General features: G+C 29.4%; 1 protein-coding gene across 1 annotated transcript; it reads right to left on the bottom strand.

Moving 5' to 3' along the window:
* Positions 1 to 15,504: 15,504 nt before the first annotated feature.
* LOC115722855 (E3 ubiquitin ligase BIG BROTHER-related) lies at positions 15,505 to 19,467 on the bottom strand. The gene is made up of 7 exons (XM_030652193.2): positions 18,953 to 19,467; positions 18,021 to 18,381; positions 17,875 to 17,921; positions 16,831 to 16,872; positions 16,625 to 16,746; positions 16,433 to 16,541; positions 15,505 to 15,797 (listed from the first exon to the last, which is right to left on the bottom strand). The coding sequence occupies exons 1-7, from the start codon at positions 19,217 to 19,219 to the stop codon at positions 15,744 to 15,746; spliced, it is 1,002 nt and encodes a 333-aa protein (XP_030508053.1). The 5' UTR covers positions 19,220 to 19,467; the 3' UTR covers positions 15,505 to 15,743.
* Between the last annotated feature and the right edge of the window lie 1,730 nt (positions 19,468 to 21,197).

Raw genomic sequence — 21,197 nt, 5'->3', positions numbered from 1 at the left:
ATATATTAATTGCTTTTATTATATTGATAATAAAAAAAAATAAATAAAGTGTCCACCATAACACATTATTTTTGTATCAAACAATCAAGTTTTATAACTTTAGAACAACAAATAATGGAAAGATGTGAAAGAAAGAATATTGGTGGAGATTACATAGTCAAGATAAATCAAATAAGAGAGTGACTATATCTTATGGAACGAGAAGAAACCCAAAAAATTTTCTATGATTTACGGATTTTGAAAAATCATCAAAAATTATTTTTAATAATTTTTTAACTGCATAATTATCATTAAAATAATAATAATTATTAAACGGCGTCAAAAAATTAATTAAAAATCACCAAAAAATCAGAAATCAAATTCTAATAATGCTGGAAAAAAGAATCGTCGAAAACAGAGTCACGAAAATACCTCACTCTCTCTCACTCTCCGGCAGCCGCGAGTGGGCTTCGTCCCAGCAGGTTGTCTTCAACCTCCAGCAGTCTCCTTAATGCTGTAAACGGGTTTGTGCGACCCGGTTCAGACCCGTACGGGTCGGGATGAAATTCCGGCCAAAAAAGTGATGAAACGGATGGGAAAAAGAGGGGTTTTGATTGATTTACAATTTCTAATAGATCTATGGTATTAATTTCATGCAACAACACATAAATTTAGGTAGATCTAAATTAAAACTAATCCAAAAACTAAAGAAGCAAAGTAACCCGAAAATTTGATCCGATTCGGAAATTAAACTTTTAGAAACATTTTAAATCAATGATTGATGAGATATGCACAATTAATTTCAGATTATAATCAATAGAATTAAAAAACACAAAATTAATTTTATAAAGAAAATATATAAACCCTAAAAGTTTAATCTTAAAATTCTCCTAAATCACTCAATAATTTTATGCAAATAATATATCAAAAGAAAGAGAATTTAATGAGGAATAAAACCCCTAAACTTTTAAGATTGAAAAACAAAAAATTCAACATAAAATAATAACGAAATTAATATGTAATTGAAAAAAAAAATTAACATATACATATTAATGGTTATACAAATTATAGGTTCTAAATCATATACAATTGGCAATCTGATACCACATGTTAGAAAATTAATAATATACCCAAGATCTATTTGTATATAACATAGAACACAATAGTAATATATAATAATTAGGTATGTGTACCTGATTGATCCATAGCAATTATCTCTGTTTGATCCACAGCAGTTACTCCAATTTAATAGTGCAATACTATCAACTAAGTCTTCCTCCCTAGATCTCTAAATCAGAAGCAGTTTTATTTATCTGACTATCAAAAGGTATACAATTGTGATGAGACAATATGTATTTATAGAGTTAGAGAGGGGACTTAGCTACAAAACCCTACGTTGCGGGCTCGCTCATCAAAGGCTTCACCAACTAGAAAAGCCCACACTTCTGCTTCACCTAGACTTTACACACAGATGCTAAGCCCATTAACAATTGATCACCAACAACATGGGCTAACACAGCAAAGAACTATCCAATCAACCCAAGTTTTAATAAAACCAATAAAACTTAATGTAAGCCCAAATAAAAAGTCTAACATATAAAAATATCATAGTCATTATAATTTAATTAAAAAAATCATTATCTTGAAATAAAAAAAATATAATAAGTCATAAAAAAATATATAAAAAAAAATAAAAAATAAAAAATATAAAAGAGAGAAAAAGATAGAGAGAGAGAGAAAGAGAGAGAGAGAGAGAAATGAAGAGAAGAAAAAGAAAATGGAGAGAGAGAGAGAGAGAGAGAGAGAGAGAGAGAGAGAGAGAGAAAAAAAAGGGGAAAATATGACATAAAAGAGACTAAAAGAACTTAAAAAATGGGGAAAAATGGGGAAAATATGACATAAGCAAAAAATGTATTTTTGTAATTAAAGAACTTTTTGAAAAATAAAAGTTATAAAAAAGTTTAAAAAACCAAACATAAATAAAAATGTAAAAAAGATGTTAAATTTGGCATCTAGTGTAAAATAGGACAAAATTAACAAAAATACGGTTACACCCTAAATACAACTTATATACGGTAGGTTTAAACTAAATTACATCAAGTGCGGTTTTAGCTTCTTCAACACCTTAACATTCTCGTCCGACTGAAAAAAAAAATAGAGCAGCCATTAATGCTCGACAAAGCTTGCTGAAACAAACATTTAACAACATTTCAATGAAAAATTAACAAAGAATTTACCCACTCTAATAATCAGCATCACAGAAATAAAAAAGAAACATCAACAGAGGTGAATTCATCAACAACAACTTATCATTGATCAAATATGCTTACACAGAGGTATCAACGATTCTATATTCTAATCTCATAAAGAGCTGAGGTATCATCACTCATTCTTCAAAAATTGTAATTTGAATGTTGCAGATCATTCAATAAATAGACGAGACATTGTTGATCGGAGCTCTATAAAAAATTCAATTTCAAATTGAAACAGGTATTAAACAACCAAGCCACAAAATTCGAAATAAATACATTCGCATAACAAAACATATAATTGTTGTTTGATTGTTGCAGTTCGTAGTACAAATAAGTTGACAAATTGATGATCACAGCTCCATATTAAATCAAAAAATATTCAGGAAAGAGGTATGAAAAAATAGAGTAATGAAACACACCATTAACAGACAAATATTTATACTAAAAAACATAAACTTGTTTTTAAATTATTGCAGATCATATAAGGAAGAGTTGAAAATTGTTGATCGGAGTTCCCAATCAAATCCAAACATACAATAACAAGGTATTGCATTACTTCTGATGATTGCATGTTAATGATTGAAACATTTGATTCAAAAAAAAATTTAAAAATAAAAACCAATAACAGTGAATAGTTATTATTGTTTTTTTGTTTAATTTATGTAAATCATTTAAATAATAAAAATGTTGAAGAATAAAACAAAAAATGAAAATAAATAGTTACATTTACCTTGAAATTAAAAGAAAAATGTTGATTTATTGTTGGAATGAAAATGATTTTCTTCACTACCTGTTTGTTATAATAAATTCTGTTTTGATATAAATATAATATTGTATTTAAAAAAAATAAATAAAAATTATTGTTCATTTATTGGTTAAAACATGTAATTCAAATGTTTTTATATATGAAAAAAAATAAGAAAAATACATGAAAAAACCCATAATTTGGTAAATGATTCTTTAATGTTTCCATTATTCATGAAATAAACAACAAAATTACTGTTCAGATTACTGTTTCAAATAGATGAAATGTCATGTGCGCATGCCTTAGCAGTGATGAAAGATATGTATCTTGACCCACAAAATTACTGTTCAGATTACTACAACACAAAGAACTGGCTGGAAACCCATGAAGCAACTGTATATCCTTTAGGAAATCAAAGCAGTTGGGACATTCTACAAGAAATCAAGGATATTGAAATATTGCCACCACTTGAAAGGGTGAAAGCGAAAAGACCAAAGAAGAAAAGAACAAGACCTAGTTAGGAGACAAAGACACAAATCAAATGCACCAAATGTGAAAGAAAATGACAAAACAAGAGGACATGCAACAAAACAAGTATAGACTGAAAAATAACAACATCCACAGAACATTACAAAAACATAAATACAACATAAATAGAACATTTTTACAGATACAACAAGGGAAAAAGAAAGAATTTTAAATAATGATTGCTATTGAGATGATTAACTGTGAATTTGGTTTCTATTTGAATAAATGAACTCTGAAATACATTTTAACTGAATTGATTTGATAATGAAGTGTTTAGTCTTGAATTTATAGAATGGCAAAATTAAAGTTGCAAACTATTAAAGCAGATATGAATTGGTTTATGTATAAAAATACATTTGAAAACAGATGTACATGTTGATTTATTTGTTTTACCATTGTATAAAAAATGTTAATAATCATTTGAAATACAAAGAAAAAAACATAATAATAAAATTAAGATCACAACTGTATATAATATCAACATTATAAAGAATATAGAGATTCAGTAATGAACCAACATTGCTGTGTAGTTTAGGCTAACAACACAAAATATATATATATATATATATATATATATATATAAATAGCCATAAGCAATACACCAACATTTGCTATAAATTCTGGCTAAACAACGTAAACAAAAAAAAAACAAAAACATACAAAAGCCTACAGCAAAATATCAACATATTATATCATATCCTGGCTAAACAACAAAAGATAAACATAAAGTATTGTTCTTGAATTCAAATTATCACTTTGCTTTTGCTTTCACTTTCCCTTTAGCTTTTGCCTTCGTTTTCTTTGGAGATTTAGGTGGGCTTTCTGGCTCACTTTCAACATTGTCAATCTGTTTCATAAGTTCAAACTTGTATAGCAACACAGAAAGCCTAAGGCGATACTCCTCAACATCAAAGTCAGCTGGAATATTCTTCCCCTCAATGAAATACTCAATAAAAGCAGCAACAAACACACCACAATCACTAGAAACAAAAAAAAACAAAGAATCAATGTAAGAGATGTTAAACAAACATAAAAACAACAAAAATAAAACAGACCAGAAACAATTAACATTCATAGTTATCCACTTATTCAGGAAGTACTTCAGCATTGACAATAGGAAAAAATGCAACAGGATTCACAGATGCTGGTAAGGTATAAGGAAGCTCATCATAAACACCCAACAGAGAGAAAAACAATGGCAACATGACAGAATAAGGTTCCAAAGCAAGCAAAGAAGCAGCCGCATACTTCAGGGTCCTTAGAGAATTATACAAATATATAATGAACCTGTAACATCAAATGAACAACGAATGTACAAAATAAAAACAGAAAAATCTAAAAAAACAAAAAACAATCAAAAAACATATAATTGAACAAAAAAACAACAAAATTGTATGAAAACAATCACAATGTATATAAAAACAAATTTCCAGCAACAATTGAACAAACACACATTGAAAAAAACTTAATACAAAAAAAAATCTCTACGTTTAAACAGAAACACTATATCAACAAAAAAAAAAAAAATACATATAGAACCTAGAATAGAATTGAAGAAATATGAACAAAATAAAAAAGGAATAAACAAATAAACTAAGAACATAGAACATAGAATAATAAGTTGAAAAATAATCAGATTGAAACCCACAACATAAAAACAACATAGAAAAAACCCTAAACCCAAAAAATTAAAGAAATAAACAAATAATAAACAAACAAAATAACATTCAAATAAAAAATGATCAACAACATGAAAACAACAGATCAACAAGAAAAATACAAAAATAAAAAATTCAAAAATACCTTTCTAGGACGAACAGAAACAAAATCATTATCATTATCAATCCTCTTTCTCTTACCTTTCCTAGCATCACCAGATGAAGGCTCACCAACAGCAACCACAACTTTGAATTTCTGCTTAGGGGGTTTTGAAGAAGTTTGAGCAATTGATTTGGGTTTAGATTCTTTAATAGACTTTTTTTTGGCTTTCTTAGGAGAAGGAGACAGTGAACTCGAACGAGATCGAGTAACAGCCATTACTCAAAAACAATAAAAAAAAATCGCAGAAACAACAAGCAGAAAAAAAAAACAGAAAAGAAAAGAGTAAGAACTTGATGATCAGAAAAAAGAAGAAGAGGAAGTGAAGTGATTGAAATTCAAAATATAATGATAATATCGAGAGAGTGGGTTAGATTATGGTAACTGGCAGGGAAGTGATTGAAATTTGACATATTGGAAGGAAACATATAGGCAGTTAAATGATGAAAACAAAAACCGTATATGATGTAATTTTTAAAAAGAAACCGTATAAAAGTTTAAAAAAATGGTAAAATTGAAAATTAAAATTATGGTACCGTATAAATGTTGAAAAATAGAAAAAAAAAAAAAAAAAAAAAAAAAAAGGGATTTTATGTAAAAATTCCTTGTGAAAATGGTAGGTAAATTATGAATTAGTATGTTGACGGTAGTCCTAATAGACTTTCTATTTTTTTTTTTTCAATTATTTTTGTAATTTTAAAATATTTAAAAGTTATTAAAATAATTAATAATATTTGTCCCAAATAAGAGTATGCACACATTGACAGTCCTAATTGGCACTTAATTAAAAAATTTAACAGTGGATTTGCAAACAGAAGAACTGAACTAAAGGGGTGTTACTACAAAAAAAAAAAAGAAATTATGTATATACAAATTAAAATATAAAAAGATTTGACAGCATATTTCTCTTATAGTAAAGTTTGAAGAGAGATATGTTTTTAATAGTACATAATAAGAATTTAATTTCAAAAGAGAAAAAGAAATATAATTTTCTTTACTACATGGAGTATATTAGAAACAGATTGTATTATAAAGTAGTCACGTGACAAAATTCCATACTTCCTTCGTTATTTCAGAAAATTAAGGTGTCGTTTGGTAACATTTTTGTTTTCTAATTTTTTAATCACAAAATAAAAGTAAAATTTTTGTTTTTAAAAATTTTATTTTTGAAAAACAAAAATGCATTCCGTAGCCACTTTTGTTTTTCAATTTTAAAAACAGAAAATAAAAGGGTATTCTGTAAAGTTTATTTTTATTTTTATTTTTTTATTTTATTTATGTCAGGTCTAAGTTCAGAATCAAATTCGGGTTCAGGTCAGAGATCGAATTCAGTGCCAGGGTCGTGGAGGGATGTGGGTTCGGGTCTGATTGAAGTCCAAATATTGATTAAGAAAAAAAAATCTGTTTAAAAAAATATTGAAAGTGATTTTTTTTTGTTTTTAAAATTTTGATTCTCAATTAAAAAATTAAAAAGTAAAAACAGTTTTATAGATAATGTTTTTGAAAAATATTTTTACTTTTTCAATTTTAAAAACAGAAAACTGATTAAAAAAGTATTACCAAACGTCACTTAAATATTTAAAAATTTGTGTTTATAATTTATGTAAATTGAATTGTAAAGAAGTTTGACCGCAAAGAGTGATGTTTTTAGAGCATCTCCAATGTGGGCAATCTTTTAAATTACCATAAAATTCTATATCATCTCAAAATATAATATTTTATTTTATCTCTTATCCACATTATTTTTGACTACTTTACTACTAAAAATGCTCCAATGCTAAGCAATTCTAAAATTTACCACCATGATCCACACACTATTATTTAATATTAACTTATATTTTTATTATTAGTTTATTTCAAATATTATATTTTTTATTATTTTTTTTTTGAAAAAAAAAACACATAAATCGTTGTTCTTGTGCAACCACCCCAACTGCCATAAAATTTATCTCCAATGCATAAGCTACTTTAGAGAGTAGTTCACCACCTGATACAGCCTTACCAAGCTACTTTGATTAGCTTGTGTTGGAGCTGCTCTTAGTAGCACATAATAAGAATTTAATTTCAAAAGAGAAAATAATGTATGTTTCTTTACAGTTTTATACAGATAAACTTTTTCAATTATCATTTTATTTGTGCTTAATCTTCCAAATTTAAATTTTAGTAGTAAAACCTTCTAAGCTACATAAGTATTAGCAAATTTAAGGTGTCATTCATTTTTCACAGTTAATTGCCAACTTGGATGGCTTATGTGTACACTCTTGTACACGTGACACGTTTATATTAATACACCTAATATTATTATTTAAAAATTATATATAAAAAAATTATAATATTTTTTATTTTTTTTTTAAATATTTTACTTATTTATTTAATTTTAAAATAATTTTAAATAATAATATTAGGTGTACCAATAAACATAATATATGTAAAAATGTGTACACATAAGCCGTTCATAGTAACAGTTAACCGAATGATACTTTAAATTTGTTAAAAGTTTAGTAGTTTAGAGAGTTTTACTAATAAAATTTGGATTTGAACGATTAAGTGTAAGTAAAACAATAATTAAAAATGTTTCGCCGTCAAAAACTTATTTCTTTATTACATGGAGTACATTATTAGAAATTGGTTGTATTATAGAGAAATAGTCACGTGACAAAATCTTATGCTTCCTCGTTCATCTCAGAAAATTAAATATTTAAAAATTTGTGTTAACTTATAGTTTGTAATGGGTCACACAAATTCTATTATCCCGAATTGATGTATTTGTTTAAAATACAAATTTTTCTTAGGTTTTATTTTCTTGAAGAACTTTAGAATGTAATGATCTTTTATTATTCTTTGGATTATTAAAGTTGAAGTTGGAGTACAAACAACATGTTTATTATGATCATTGATCAATATAAATTGATAATTATTACGTTTGTGTGTATCCTACAGCTTTGAAGCAAAAAACCATAAATTTCTTTACAAACCGAACATTTCCTATATAATTTTTAGTATTGTACAATTCAAAGAAACAAAAAAATTAAACTATTTTATAACACTCAACAAACTTAAAATAATTACATTCATTTAGATGTTTGGCATTGCTTAAAATTGTGCAAGCAGACTTGAAATTTCGTATTTTAATATTCCCAGTTTGATTATTTAATTAAATGCGGAATAATAAAACTGGTACTGAAAACAGTTTTCTGTAGTTACAGAATGCAACTCCGTAACTCCAGAGAAACCCAGAAAAACAAACAGTGCATAAAAGTAAAAACACACAAGATTTTTGTACGTGGTTTCAACAATCCTTTCAGATTGTTACTAGTCCACGGGGCCACGCCCAGAGATAAGATTCATTAGATCGGTATCAAAAATACAAAGTAATTGACTTATGCATAAATAGACTCCCTCTTATTGTATGCCGCAAGCTTGATGTATTCCACCTACTAACCGAATCTTGATAAAACTCCAAGAGCTCGAACTCCCTTCGATCACCTTGAAGAGTGCTTGAATCCTCCCGATTCAAGGCTTAAAGGCTATCTCCCGAAAGCCTATACAACCATCTCCCGAAGGTTGTGTGCTTGTATCATCCCGATGCAAGACTTCAAAAGCAATCTCCCGAAAGCTTGTAAATACCTTCTCCCGAAGGTGCACTGATGTTCTTCTTCGTTGTAGACTTGAATACAGACTCAAGACAATACAAACAACAAATAAACAGAGTAAGAGTAGAACAACTCTTCTCTACAAAACAAAGACACTCTTTTCTTATGATATGAAAGTGAATAAAAGAGTTAACATAACAAAGACACTTTTTCCTTAAGATATGAATATAATTCTAAGTGTATGAAAGAGATGCAAAACCTAGCTACTATAAGATGTATTTATAATGAATATACATCTCATAGACAGCTTACATTCGGTCTGAACAAGACCTCAACCCACTAGAAACTTCCCTAAAATAATTCTTCAATCGACCAGAATTTCGTTTCTGTACCTACAGAATCGTGGGCAGTAACTACAACTTTCCTTTTATAGAAAAGGAAAGTTTAGCTCCGGTTTTCTCTTCAAGAAACCTGATCTTAGAAAATAGGAAACTCAACACAAGATCAGAATAACAGCTGGTTAGCAAAGAATCAATGTGTAATCAAAACTTACCATTTTTACCTCAATTTCCATAAATAGGAAAGCTAGTCAACTTTCCTTCCAAGTTTAGATATACACAAATAGGGAAACCATATCAATATATGCCAGCCGAAATATACAAAGAATAATAAAATATTTTTGTCAATTAAATATGCCAAAAATGGAATTAACAAGACTAATAAGGTGCACACCAACCGACTTGTTCGAACAATAGCGGTGTGTGTGGTGTTCAAGCAAGTCTTTGTGTAACTTAGGGGCGGAGCCAAGAATTCATTGCAAGGGGGCCAAATTTTAAACTTTAATATTCAATAAAAAAAATCTATAGCACATAATTATTAAATTTATATTCAATATTAAAATTTAAAATAATTTCTTTTCTATGTCAAAATCTTTTAAAAAATATTAAAATAGAACAAAAATTACCTTATATTATTTAAATTAAGAATATTAATACACTTGTAATCAAAGTACACCTTTTTTATATTTAACAAAATCCAACACTTAATTAGAGAAGACAAATCTCAGTTTCTACTTTAAAAATAAAAGTTAAAAACTAGTAAATGATTTTGAGCCAAATGTGTATTAATAATAATAATAATAATAATAATAATAATAATAGTTGTTGCTAACTTATTGATAAAAGAAAAGAAAGAAAGTAGTAGAAGAAAAAAAATTAATAAGTAATTGATTTGTTAGAATTTTTACCTTCTAAATTTTGACATATACTAAATTATGTCTCCTGAATTTTTGTTGCCGTTAAAAATTCCCCTTGAACTATTAAGATTGTTAGATTTAAGGACTTTTATCTAATTTCATTTAATTTTACTAATTCAATGATTGTTTATGTACTAAATCATACTCCCTAGATTTTGATGTCTACCAAATTATGTTGCTCGAACTTTAACATGTATCAAATCGTGCCTCCTGAACTTTCATCCATATTATACCTTAATTACTAAAATTGGACAAAGTTTCTTCAATCCAACATTCTGAATAGTTCAGGGAGATGTTTAAAGGCCTTAAAAGTTCAAAAGACATAATTTGGTACATGTCAAAATTCGAGGGACAAAAATCCTAATTAGCTTAAATTTAATTTAAAAAGCCAATTCTATATATATAAAAAAAAAATCAATTCAAATTTATTTCTATTAAAATATAATATATTTCATTTTTTAGTAAACTAAATATATATAAGAAAAATATGTAGTGCACTCTAGGAGAACACTCCTATATGTTTCAATATTTAAAAGTGTTTTTTAATCTATTTTTTTTTTATTACAGTCGTGTATGTCATAGCTATTTAGGATCACTTGAAATTTTTAATTTTTTTTTTAATAGTTTAAGTGTCAAAAATAAAGTTCAAAGAATTGTTTACCACACGTATTAGAAAAAACAGTCACACGTGTAACAAAATATTTGAACTTTATTTTCGGTACTGTATACTATTTAAGATTTTATCAAAATTTACAAATAAACCTAAATAAGTATAACACATAGAATCATAAAAAAAAAAAAATAGAGTAAAAAACTCTCCTAAATGTTAAACTAGATAAGAGATCTACTATAACATGATAACACCCTTTTAGATAGTTATATGTTTAAATTAATAATAAATTTGTTTATATATAAATATATATTATTTTATAATTATGTTATATAGGGGATCAAAATGTTTTGGGGGCTATAAGTTATAACCACCTTTATCATGGTTTTGGCTCCGTTCCTGGTGTAATTCTTCTCTCTTCTACAAAAGTGAACATTTCTTGAGGTTCGACCTAATTATTCATATCTACACTATACATACACTTATCAATAAGTCTTCCTTGATATGAGATCAGTCCTTTAAGGACTTCAAAATGCACATTTCCATTTCTTAATAATTCATATTGAAATTTTCTAACAATTTTTACTGTGTAAAATTTGTGCAATATATAATAAAAAATTAGAATGTGGGTTTAAGAAATTTCGAATTATGTAGGCAGGATGCAGCAATGTGGAATGTTAGATGTATAGATATATTGATTTATGAGATAAGAGAGTGCAAGGATTTATGAATAATGTAACAGATATATTTTTGTGTTAAATTTTATTTTTAATGGGTTTAAAACTAGAGATAATCTTGTTAAAAAACATTGGTATAAAATTAGTGATATATGGAGCATAATTCTTGGAGTTTGCTACAGTATAACAATAATTATTCCCATTTTTTTTTAAATAAAAAAACAATAATTATGCCAAACAACTCCAATGAGGAGACAAATGTTTAGGAGATTTTTACACTTGATGTCCTTTTTTACTTTTTTTTTACATTTTTATTTATTTTCGGTTATTTAAACTTTTTTACATTTTTTATTTTTTAATTTTACTTTTTCAAAAGTTCAATAATTACAAATACACCTTTACCATGCATATGTCATATTTTATCCATTCTAACACCCCACCTCCTCAATAACTGCCCTATTCTTCTCATTCTTTTTTTTTCTCTGTTTCTCTTTCCTCCGTTCTTCAACCTCCATAGCCCACGATCACCCAGTCGAAGCCCTTACCCACGTTTTTTCTCAACCTCCCATCTATGCCACTATCTCAATTTTGTTCGATAATCTCTGTAAGTTTTTCCTCCCCCATTGTGTTCTCTTCTTCTATAAATGACCACCACTAGAAGTGGTTCGAAGTCCCTATTTCCAGCTAAAAAAAAATTCTAAAAATTCAAAGAAACCTCCTACAAATTCATCTAAAGTTGATCCTAAGATGGGTTTGAAGCGCATTGCTAAGAAAGTAATGGGTGATGTTCCAGAGCAGAGCCATCTGGTACTAAGAAAAGACCCATTCCAGATAAGGTCGAGTCTCATAAGGTAAAGAGAGCAAAACCTTCGAAGTCTACAAAAGATGTAAGTTTAGTTTTGTTGTTTTTCAGTTTTTGTTTAGTTTTTTTCTAGTTGTCGTGTTTTTTCATATTACATTTTGTGTTTTAAATTTTCTCCCCTTCTTTTTCTAGGTTATATCCGATTCTGATTTTGAGAACGAAGTGCATGATGGGGGAGAAAAGCTTAAAGTTAAATCCAAGGTATTATTACCTTGATTTTTATCATTTTATTAAGTTTGTTTTTACAGTAACTATTTTGTTTTTTTTTTGTCAATGTTTTACTCGTTTAACATGACGGTTTTATGTATTTTGTCATTCTTTTTGTATTTCTTTTATGTATTTTTGTTGATGTTGTTTTTGTATTGTTATTGAGTTGTTTTTTGGTTGTTTTTATATTCATCTACTGCTGTAGTTTTTTCTCTGTTGTTTTCTGGTTGTTATATGGTTGATTATGATGTCACGGTCCCTGTTCCTAGAAAAAAATGTATCATCTTGAACTGATCCAATTATGTGCGCAGATAGTTGTTGCTTGGAAGTTGTTGCCGGGTTGTTTTCAGGTTGCTGCAAATTTGCCTCTGCTGAGTTGTTGTCATATGATGCCATCATCATATTGTTGCACACCATTGTTTGGTTAGGTGGTGCTGTGTTGCTGATTTTGTTCACACACAATGGGTACCTTGTGAAATCAACCTTTTTGGTTAATAGCTTTATGTAGAACAGCAGACTTTTGTCATCCTTGATTTGTAGTGGTTGGCCTCCTTCTTTCAGTTGATATTTCAGTTGTATTTCTGTTGTTTCAGGGTTGCATTGGAGTTCTTCCATCATTATTCTCACTAGTTCATCAAAAGTGCATTTGGAGTTCTGTCATTATCACATTGTTGCTCACTATTGTTTGGGTAGCTGCAAAAAAGGATTGTGTTTCTGTGTTGTTGAATGTGTTCACACACAATAGATAGCGTTTGAAATCAATTTTCTTAGTTAATAACTTTATGTAAAATAATAGACTTTTGTCATCCTTGATTTGGAGTGGTTGATAGCCTTCTTTTAGTTGATATTTCAGTTGTTTTTGAATTATTTCACGATTGCATTGTAGTTTCTTCATCATTATCCGCACTAGTTTAGCAAAGGTGCCATCTCTTGATATTATTTATCCAATTGATTCGTAAGCAACATAGTACTTGTTGTTATCCCAATGACCATTGCTCTGTACCAAATTTTGCAATGGTTCCATACCTGAAACTGGTGTATCAATTTTTTTAATATTGTTAAGCAACTATTTTAATACATGAGAACAATGTATAAACAACTATTTATGACAGTAATCAGGAAATCTTAAATGTATTACTATTTTTTTAAAATGTGAATTATTTGCACCAATTTATTCAGATTAACCAATTTTCAGTATGAATTTACTTTGATTTACTTTAGAAACATTAAATAACAACCTAGTTATGAAGGAAAACATTTAAAATATTGGTAGATTGTATTTTTTTAATTAAACAACTCATAACAAACTTTACTACGACTTGAAAATAACTTGGTTTAACATAGTATATTCAAGTTAAAGATAAGATATTTCAAAACAACGCAAACGAAACTTCATTACAACATGAAAATAATTTTTTTATTCTTTTTTTTTTATATTTTGAAATTTATGTTTATACTTTCATCTTTTCAATTTTTATTTTTAATGTTGAAAATTATGGAAAGATTAATCCTTTTGAATAAATAATTTAATTATTTTTAGATTAGATGAGTCAAGATGTTATGATACAATATTTTTTTTTTCTTTTTCTCTTGTGGTCAACACAATTATTTCTTTATTTCATTATTTATTATTCTTAATAATAAAATTACATCAATTTCTCATTATTTTTGTGTTGTTATTGTATTTTTTGTACATCTTTTATTTTATGATCATGGACAACAAAAAAAAAACATGACAACAACGTTAAAACAACATAGTTTTATTTTAAAATTTTAAAACGCACTCACTGTTCTCATTATACTGCCCAGAAACTTCAATTCACTGTTTTCATTCCAAATTTTCAAAAAATACCAGAAAATACAAAAATATATGAACGAAAACCACCAATATGTGAATCAACTAAACAATAATTGATTAAAAAAATAATTAAAGCAAACATACTAATCAACATCGAATTTATTTTTACTAAGAAAAACCCAAAAAATTTTGCAAGTAATTAAGCGTTTATGGATATTTGCCTCAATCGTGACCTTCTCTTGTCAACTTTTTATGGAGATCTCTATTGCTGGTCGTGTTGCCATGGCTGATCGAAAAAAGCTTCTTGCCGGAGTTCATGGTGATGGGTAAAAGCTTTCTCGTCGGCATTCATGGTGATCGGCAAAAGCTTCTACATGGGTGAATTTCAATGATTTACATATCTCCTTCTATTCGATTCTTCACCTCTGAATGCGATTTGTTTTTTCACTGAATTTTGTTTTTGAGTTTTTTTTGTACAACAATGGAGGTTGGATGATTTTTTTTTTCTTTCTGTTTTTGTATTTAGATTTTCGGGATTAACTTGTTTTCCTATGAGATCTATATTTTTTTTAGATCTGATTTTCTTAGTTTTGGAAGGAAAATTGTTGAGAATGGGTTGTTGGGGTTCGGCTAGGTCACGAAGAAGATGGCGGCTGGGTCACGAAGAAGATGGAGGCTGCCATTTTCCTTAGCCGGTATATATGTAATTAACAACTTTTAGTTTCTATTTTTGTTTATTTCCTTTTTTGTAGTCATAAATGTAAATTTTATCTATTTTTAGTTTATTATAGAAAAAATCTCAATGTTTAGAGCCAGCATAAGATTTTTTTTTTTTTTTTGGAGTTGGTTTCCTGTTTTTGAAAATGCATTATTTTTCTAATATTGTGAAAAACAATATGTTTGGAAGTTGAATTTTAATGAAGAAAAAAACATATAAGAAATAAAATGTAAAGAATAAAAATTAAAAATCAACTTTTCATATGAAAAAATTTGTTAGTGTCAAACTTTTAGCAATGCAATTTTAATTTATATATTTTTCCTACATTTTTATTACTTTTTATTTGTTAAATCCTAATTGAGGTAGAATTAATAAGTAGATGTTATAGATATTAGAAGTAACTTTTTGGAAACATCATCTCCAACGAAACAAATCCAGAAAATAATGAGAGAAAACAAAATGTAGAATATAATCCAGAATGCTTTTCATTCGACTAAAAAAAAGACATCCAAAATCAACACTTATCTAATTTTCAACAGTTGAATTTTACATCCTGGATCGGTCCTTTCAATTTGGGCAAACAATATAAATTACCAGCATAATAGAACAACAAGGATATGACCCCCAGCTTTCAATACCACAATAGGGTAGGTTAAAAAAAATGGCCTATCACTTGTCCAATAAAATGCTTGAATACCCTACTAGCTGCTGCTGTTTTCAGAAGTAGAAACCTCAACACTGCAAACAGGACAGACCTGCAAGTCATACAAACAAAATAGCTATTCAGCAGACCTTCCTAAATAACATTAAAAAAAAATACTAAAGAGATTACATCACCAGGCTTTGTATATGAAATAACTATATTATTCTTTTAATTTTTTTTAAGATAGGATGATAATCATTGCACATAAGATCAACCCCAGTTCAAATCCTTCCACATAAGATCTAACATTTCCATCTCTCTCCACACATTTCCATTCATCCACAACTCTCTCCTACCAAACATGATGAGACAATTGCAGGTAACATACATGGTTTGGACTGCATTTCTCCCTAGAAGAGAGATGGGCCACATTCAGCAGTTCATACCAACCCACCCACCCCTCCCCAAAACACAAAATTTTGTTAAACAAACATTGCCCGTGCCATATTTGTTTAAAAATTACAAAATAAATCAGATAACATGACTGATACAAAAGTTGATCAAAAAAACAGAGCTAATACAAAACTATTTGAAAACAATTAGGTCCCAAGGTTAAAAACAAAAACATGGAAGAAATGAAATTTTTATAGATATAACACTGTCTTTTCTCTAACCTATAAGTTTAATGAGGAGAGAACCAGTCTATTAATGAAACTTAAAAGGGAGAGAGTAGAAGTTTAAACATACCTTGTTGATGTTCAACCAGTTGTTTATACACTCGGGATGGTAGGAATGTCTACAAGAGAGTAATGTCAAGGTCTCTTCATCCTCATAGTCAAACCGACAAATGACACACCTGGAAAAAAAAAAGCAAATAAATAAAAAGAGCACATATGATATAGCAATAAAGGCTTAAAACTTATGAAAATGCACACTCACGAATCATTGCTGCCATTCTGAGTTCCTCCTGTCTTGTATTTTACTGTAGGCAAGTTGGCAATTGTATCAGCTGAAAGCCCTCTGCTCTCAGTTCCAACTACTTCCCCCAATGCAAGCAATTCCTGAAATAATTCGAATGCTTTCTTTGATTGAACAAACATAAAATTATGCTTCATTTGAAGAACTAGAATATAAATTCAGCTTACCTCATAGGAAAGTTCATCTGGATCAACCTCCTCCCATGCATCCTGCAAGCCAAAGACAGTATATGAGTTAGACGAAGAAATACAAAATAGATCAGTATATATAAGCTAAGAATGGCGATTACAAAGACAAGAAAATGATATATAATAAACCATTAATTCATTGGCATATCAGTTTAGAAATAAAACTAAAGTTTATAGGCCCCCATGTAATGTACCAAATAATTACTCTCTTTGAGATGCATGCATGTAAATCAAGTAGTGTCGCTTAGTAAGGGAAGAAAAAATAAGCAGAAGAGTACCCTGAAACAAGACCTATAATTCTAGTACATTTTAAACAGAGACCAAAAAGGAAATCTTGACTGAAAGTACTCTACATATATTCATAAAATATTGTCTGGTTGTATGATATGCTCGACTAATTTAAGAGCAAGAAAGAAAGGAGCTTAGAGACACCATGGTTTCTTCATGACAAGGATATCCATCAAACTAGAGAATTGAATATATGACAATAAGTACTTTAATAGTCAACTCAACCTGGTGCTTACATAAGGAAGAAAAAGAAAAGATGGAGGCCAAGCAGAGTGGCTAAAAAATTTTCTTGTTCTAACCACATGCAAAAAGAAGGTATGAGCAGTATTCTTTCTTCTTTGGACAGGTCAACTGTGTTTAGGGAAACTAACTAGGCCAGATTAGCCCAAAGATTAGACATTATCTATTAGAGCAAAATTATTTAAGCTGATCTTCATTTGCAAACAGCTACGCCATGTTTCAACCTAAATCGACAGCCACATAACACTTCACTTATCATCTTTCACATTACAAAGTTATAGTTAATATATCATCACTTGAACTGAATTTGTTTCAATCAGCATGAATCGGATTCATAACTATATCATGTGATCATGTTTGAAATTCAGCTAGCTGTTGCTAACTAGATATTAATCAGTATCTTCTTGGTTAGAATGTAGCTGCAAAATGTTATACTCAAACAAACAAACAACCAAATCGGTGTTTGGTCAAAACCCTACAGACGACAAATAATACCTGAGAGTTGCCTCCATGCTCTTCTGGCTCCGAGTCCTCATCTTCACCTGAAAACGTAGAAATTACCAAATTCTCAAGCCTCATAATTTGAAGACTTTCAAGAGAAAAAGGAACAGAAGTACAAACATTGTTACAATGCTACTCACGGTCATTTATTCCAGCAAGGGCTAACAATCTAGCAGCCATTTCCCTATCTTCAGCATCTTGTAGGGCTCTTGCATAAGCTTCATCACTCGAAAAGACAGCAGGGTCAAATTCAACACTGGGTTGATTGTCCTCTCCACCATCAGCAATATCATGATCATGGGCATGGGCATGCACATCAAATGCATCTTCTTCATCCTCAGCATCAGTTCCCTCATGTTCTTCATCTTCATCATCAACATCAGTATCATCATGAAAATCATTGTAGTCATCATCTTCATCGTCGTGTAAGTAGCTTCCAGCTTCCCAACTTCCATAATCACTTCCTTCTGTGGTCATTCGTAGCATCATATATGCCCTTTCCTACTCCATAACCAATGAAGAAAAAGACACAAAGAAAAGACATAATTATAGCGATCGACGTTAAGAAATTTTAAGATCTAATCATATCTCTTATTTTCAATCTGAATCAGAGTTGAAAACATTAACATTTGGAGACAACAAAAACACAGTCCATAATAGACAATTAGCCCTTGAAAGATATGGTAATGCCACCTGGATCACCACAAGAATTAGAAACTGGAATTCAAACTGTTGCCACCTAAAAATTTTCACGGTAATGGCAAGTAAACTCCCTAGTCCTAGGAGGACAGAGCATAAACAAATAACAAAATTCAAATAATTAACTGACGTCAAACTCTCATATAGCTACTGAAAAAGCCGATAACTATACAATATTAATAAACATTTATGTTCGATTGCATCAACAAACCAAAATCTATATGATCAAATTCAAAAAATAAAAATTTAAAAAAAGGGTAATTTAGAATGCATTCATTCAAACCATAATTTCCATAACTTTTCGACAACCAAAGAAGCATCGTCAAAACCCTAAAAAAGCGGGCACAAAAAATTTAAAAATAAAAAGGCGAACCTGTTCTTGGAGAGTTCGAGCTAGGGCGAGGTCAGCATCGACCTGGCTGAGATTAGTAAAAGGTGTTCTGGAAGAAGAGCGAGCAGGAGCTGGAGGAGACTGGGCTGTCTCCAGCGATCCAGCGGCGGCGGGCTCTTCTTGTTGTGGATCATCTGAGCGATTGAGATTAGGGTTTTCGACAAGGTCACCGGCGACAACAGTATCGGTGTTGGGCTTGACTCCACCGCCACCGGCGGAACCCAATTTGGCGTTGTGAGTGTTCTCCATGGAAGGAAAGGGAGTGAGATTTCGAAAGAAGAAAGCAGATGAAATTAAGAAAAATAAATTTTGGAAATTTGGTTTTGGAATATTTGAAGAATCAGAGAGATATACTATTGCAGATTTGAGAGTTGAGAATGAGCAAAAAGGGGAGGGGTTTTTATGTAATTCTGTGCTTTATGGTTTGTTCGGTGGGAACTCAAATTTGTTTTTGTTTTCTCCCTTCAAAAACCACATAATAATTTCTTCCCAAATAAATCACAGCTTTTTAATGTGCTTCTATACTATTATTTATTTATTTTTTTTTAAAAAAAAGATTACTACTATTGTTTTAAACTGGATTAGTAGTTCGATCAAAATATGGAAGATATTTTAGATATTGACGAATTTTTTTTTTTAAAAAAAAAAAAAAATTATGCGTGTTAAAGATATTATTTAAAATAAAAAAAAGGATATTTATTTAAAATATAAAATTAATAAAAAATCTATAGAATATAACTATAAATAATTATAACAATTAACATAATTTAATAGTAGCTTACAATAATAGCATCATTAATTCTCCATATTAAATCTTTACAAAAAAAAAAAGAAAGAAAAAAAAAGAAAAAAATCACCATATTAAATAAAAATATTTACACCAATAACTATTATTATTAAATTATTTAAGAATTTGCTTTTAATACTTAAAATTCAGGTAATTCTTTTTGAGAGGTATACCAATATTTTCAAAAATATGGGAAAAATTATTAAGGTTATGATAAATATGGCATAAAAAGTAAATGCCACTAAATATGGCATTATCTAACCAATCAAACTAAAAATATGGATTTTTTTCTAAAAAAAACCATATAAGACATTAAAAAGAAATCTGAATTTAAAATTCATAAAAAATAAAAACTTAATTAAATTACCATAAAAAATATTAAAATTCTCTTCATATTTATTTTTTTAAAAAAATAAAACAAATAATACTATAGTGATTGCCGAAGTTGTCACTTGTGCTGGAAAATTCATCGGAGTTTACTGCCGACACCGGAAAGTCGCTGGAGTAGCCGTCGGTGCCGGAAAAGTCGCCGGAGTTGCTGCCGGCGCCGAAAAAGTCATCAGAATTAACATTGTCGCTGGAAAAATCACCAAGAAACTAGTTTCTTGATGTTAGAAACCGGTTTCTTGGTGATTTTTCCGGTAATTTTACCGGTGACAATGCCAAGTCCGACGACTATTCTGGAGTTTGATGTCGGTGCCGAAAAAGTTGCCGGAGTAGTTCCTGGTGTTGGAAAAATCGCCAGAGTTATTGCCGGCGTAACAAAAGTCGTCAGAATTGGCATTGTCGCCAGCAAAATCATTAGAAAAATCACCAAGAAAGTGGTTTTTTTATCAAGAAACTGGTTTCTTCACCAAGAAAGTGGTTTCTTCATCAAGGAACTAATTTTGTTACACAACAATAATAAAGATTATGAAAACAAAACAAAAATGATATACACTGAAAAATAATTGAAACCAGTTTCATCAATCAACCAAATAGAGAAAAAAAAATACAAAAACATTACCAAGAAACCGAAAAAAAAACCAGTTTCTTGGTGATTAGTCCGATAATTTTTCCGGTGACAATGCCAATTTTGACGAATTTCTCGCAGTTTATCATTTGATCGAAAAAGTCACCTGAGTAGATGCTCGGTGTATTAGTCGTCAGAGTTGCTACCAATGCTAGAAAATTCGTCATAATTGCCATTGTCGTCAGAAAAATTACCGGAAAAATTACCAAAAAACTGGTTTCTTCATCAAGAAACCAGAAACCAGTTTCTTGGTAATTTTTCCAGCGATTATGTCAATTCTGATGACTTTTCTGAAGTTTACTGTCGCTGCCGGAAAAGTCGCCGGAGTAGCTGCTAGCGTCAGAAAAGTCGTCAGAATTGGCATTGTCAACGGAAAAATCACCAAGAAACCGGTTTCTTAGACTTCAAGAAACCGGTTTCTTGGTGAT

This window comes from Cannabis sativa, chromosome 9, assembly GCF_029168945.1.
Source record: "Cannabis sativa cultivar Pink pepper isolate KNU-18-1 chromosome 9, ASM2916894v1, whole genome shotgun sequence".
Classification (NCBI taxonomy): Eukaryota; Viridiplantae; Streptophyta; class Magnoliopsida; order Rosales; family Cannabaceae; genus Cannabis; species Cannabis sativa.
The sequence above is the reverse complement of the archived record's forward strand: the minus strand, read 5'-3'. Positions and strand labels throughout refer to the sequence as shown.

Bases quoted from the DNA above. Each gene is read 5' to 3' on its own strand.
- LOC115722855 (XM_030652193.2), bottom strand. From the start codon at position 19,219: ATGGAGAACACTCACAACGCCAAATTGGGTTCCGCCGGTGGCGGTGGA. The intron at 16,747-16,830 runs GTAAGCTGAATT...GAATTATTTCAG, and splicing joins CAGATGAACTTTCCTATGAG to GAATTGCTTGCATTGGGGGA. The intron at 15,798-16,432 runs GTATGTTTAAAC...TATGACTTGCAG, and splicing joins ACTGGTTGAACATCAACAAG to GTCTGTCCTGTTTGCAGTGT.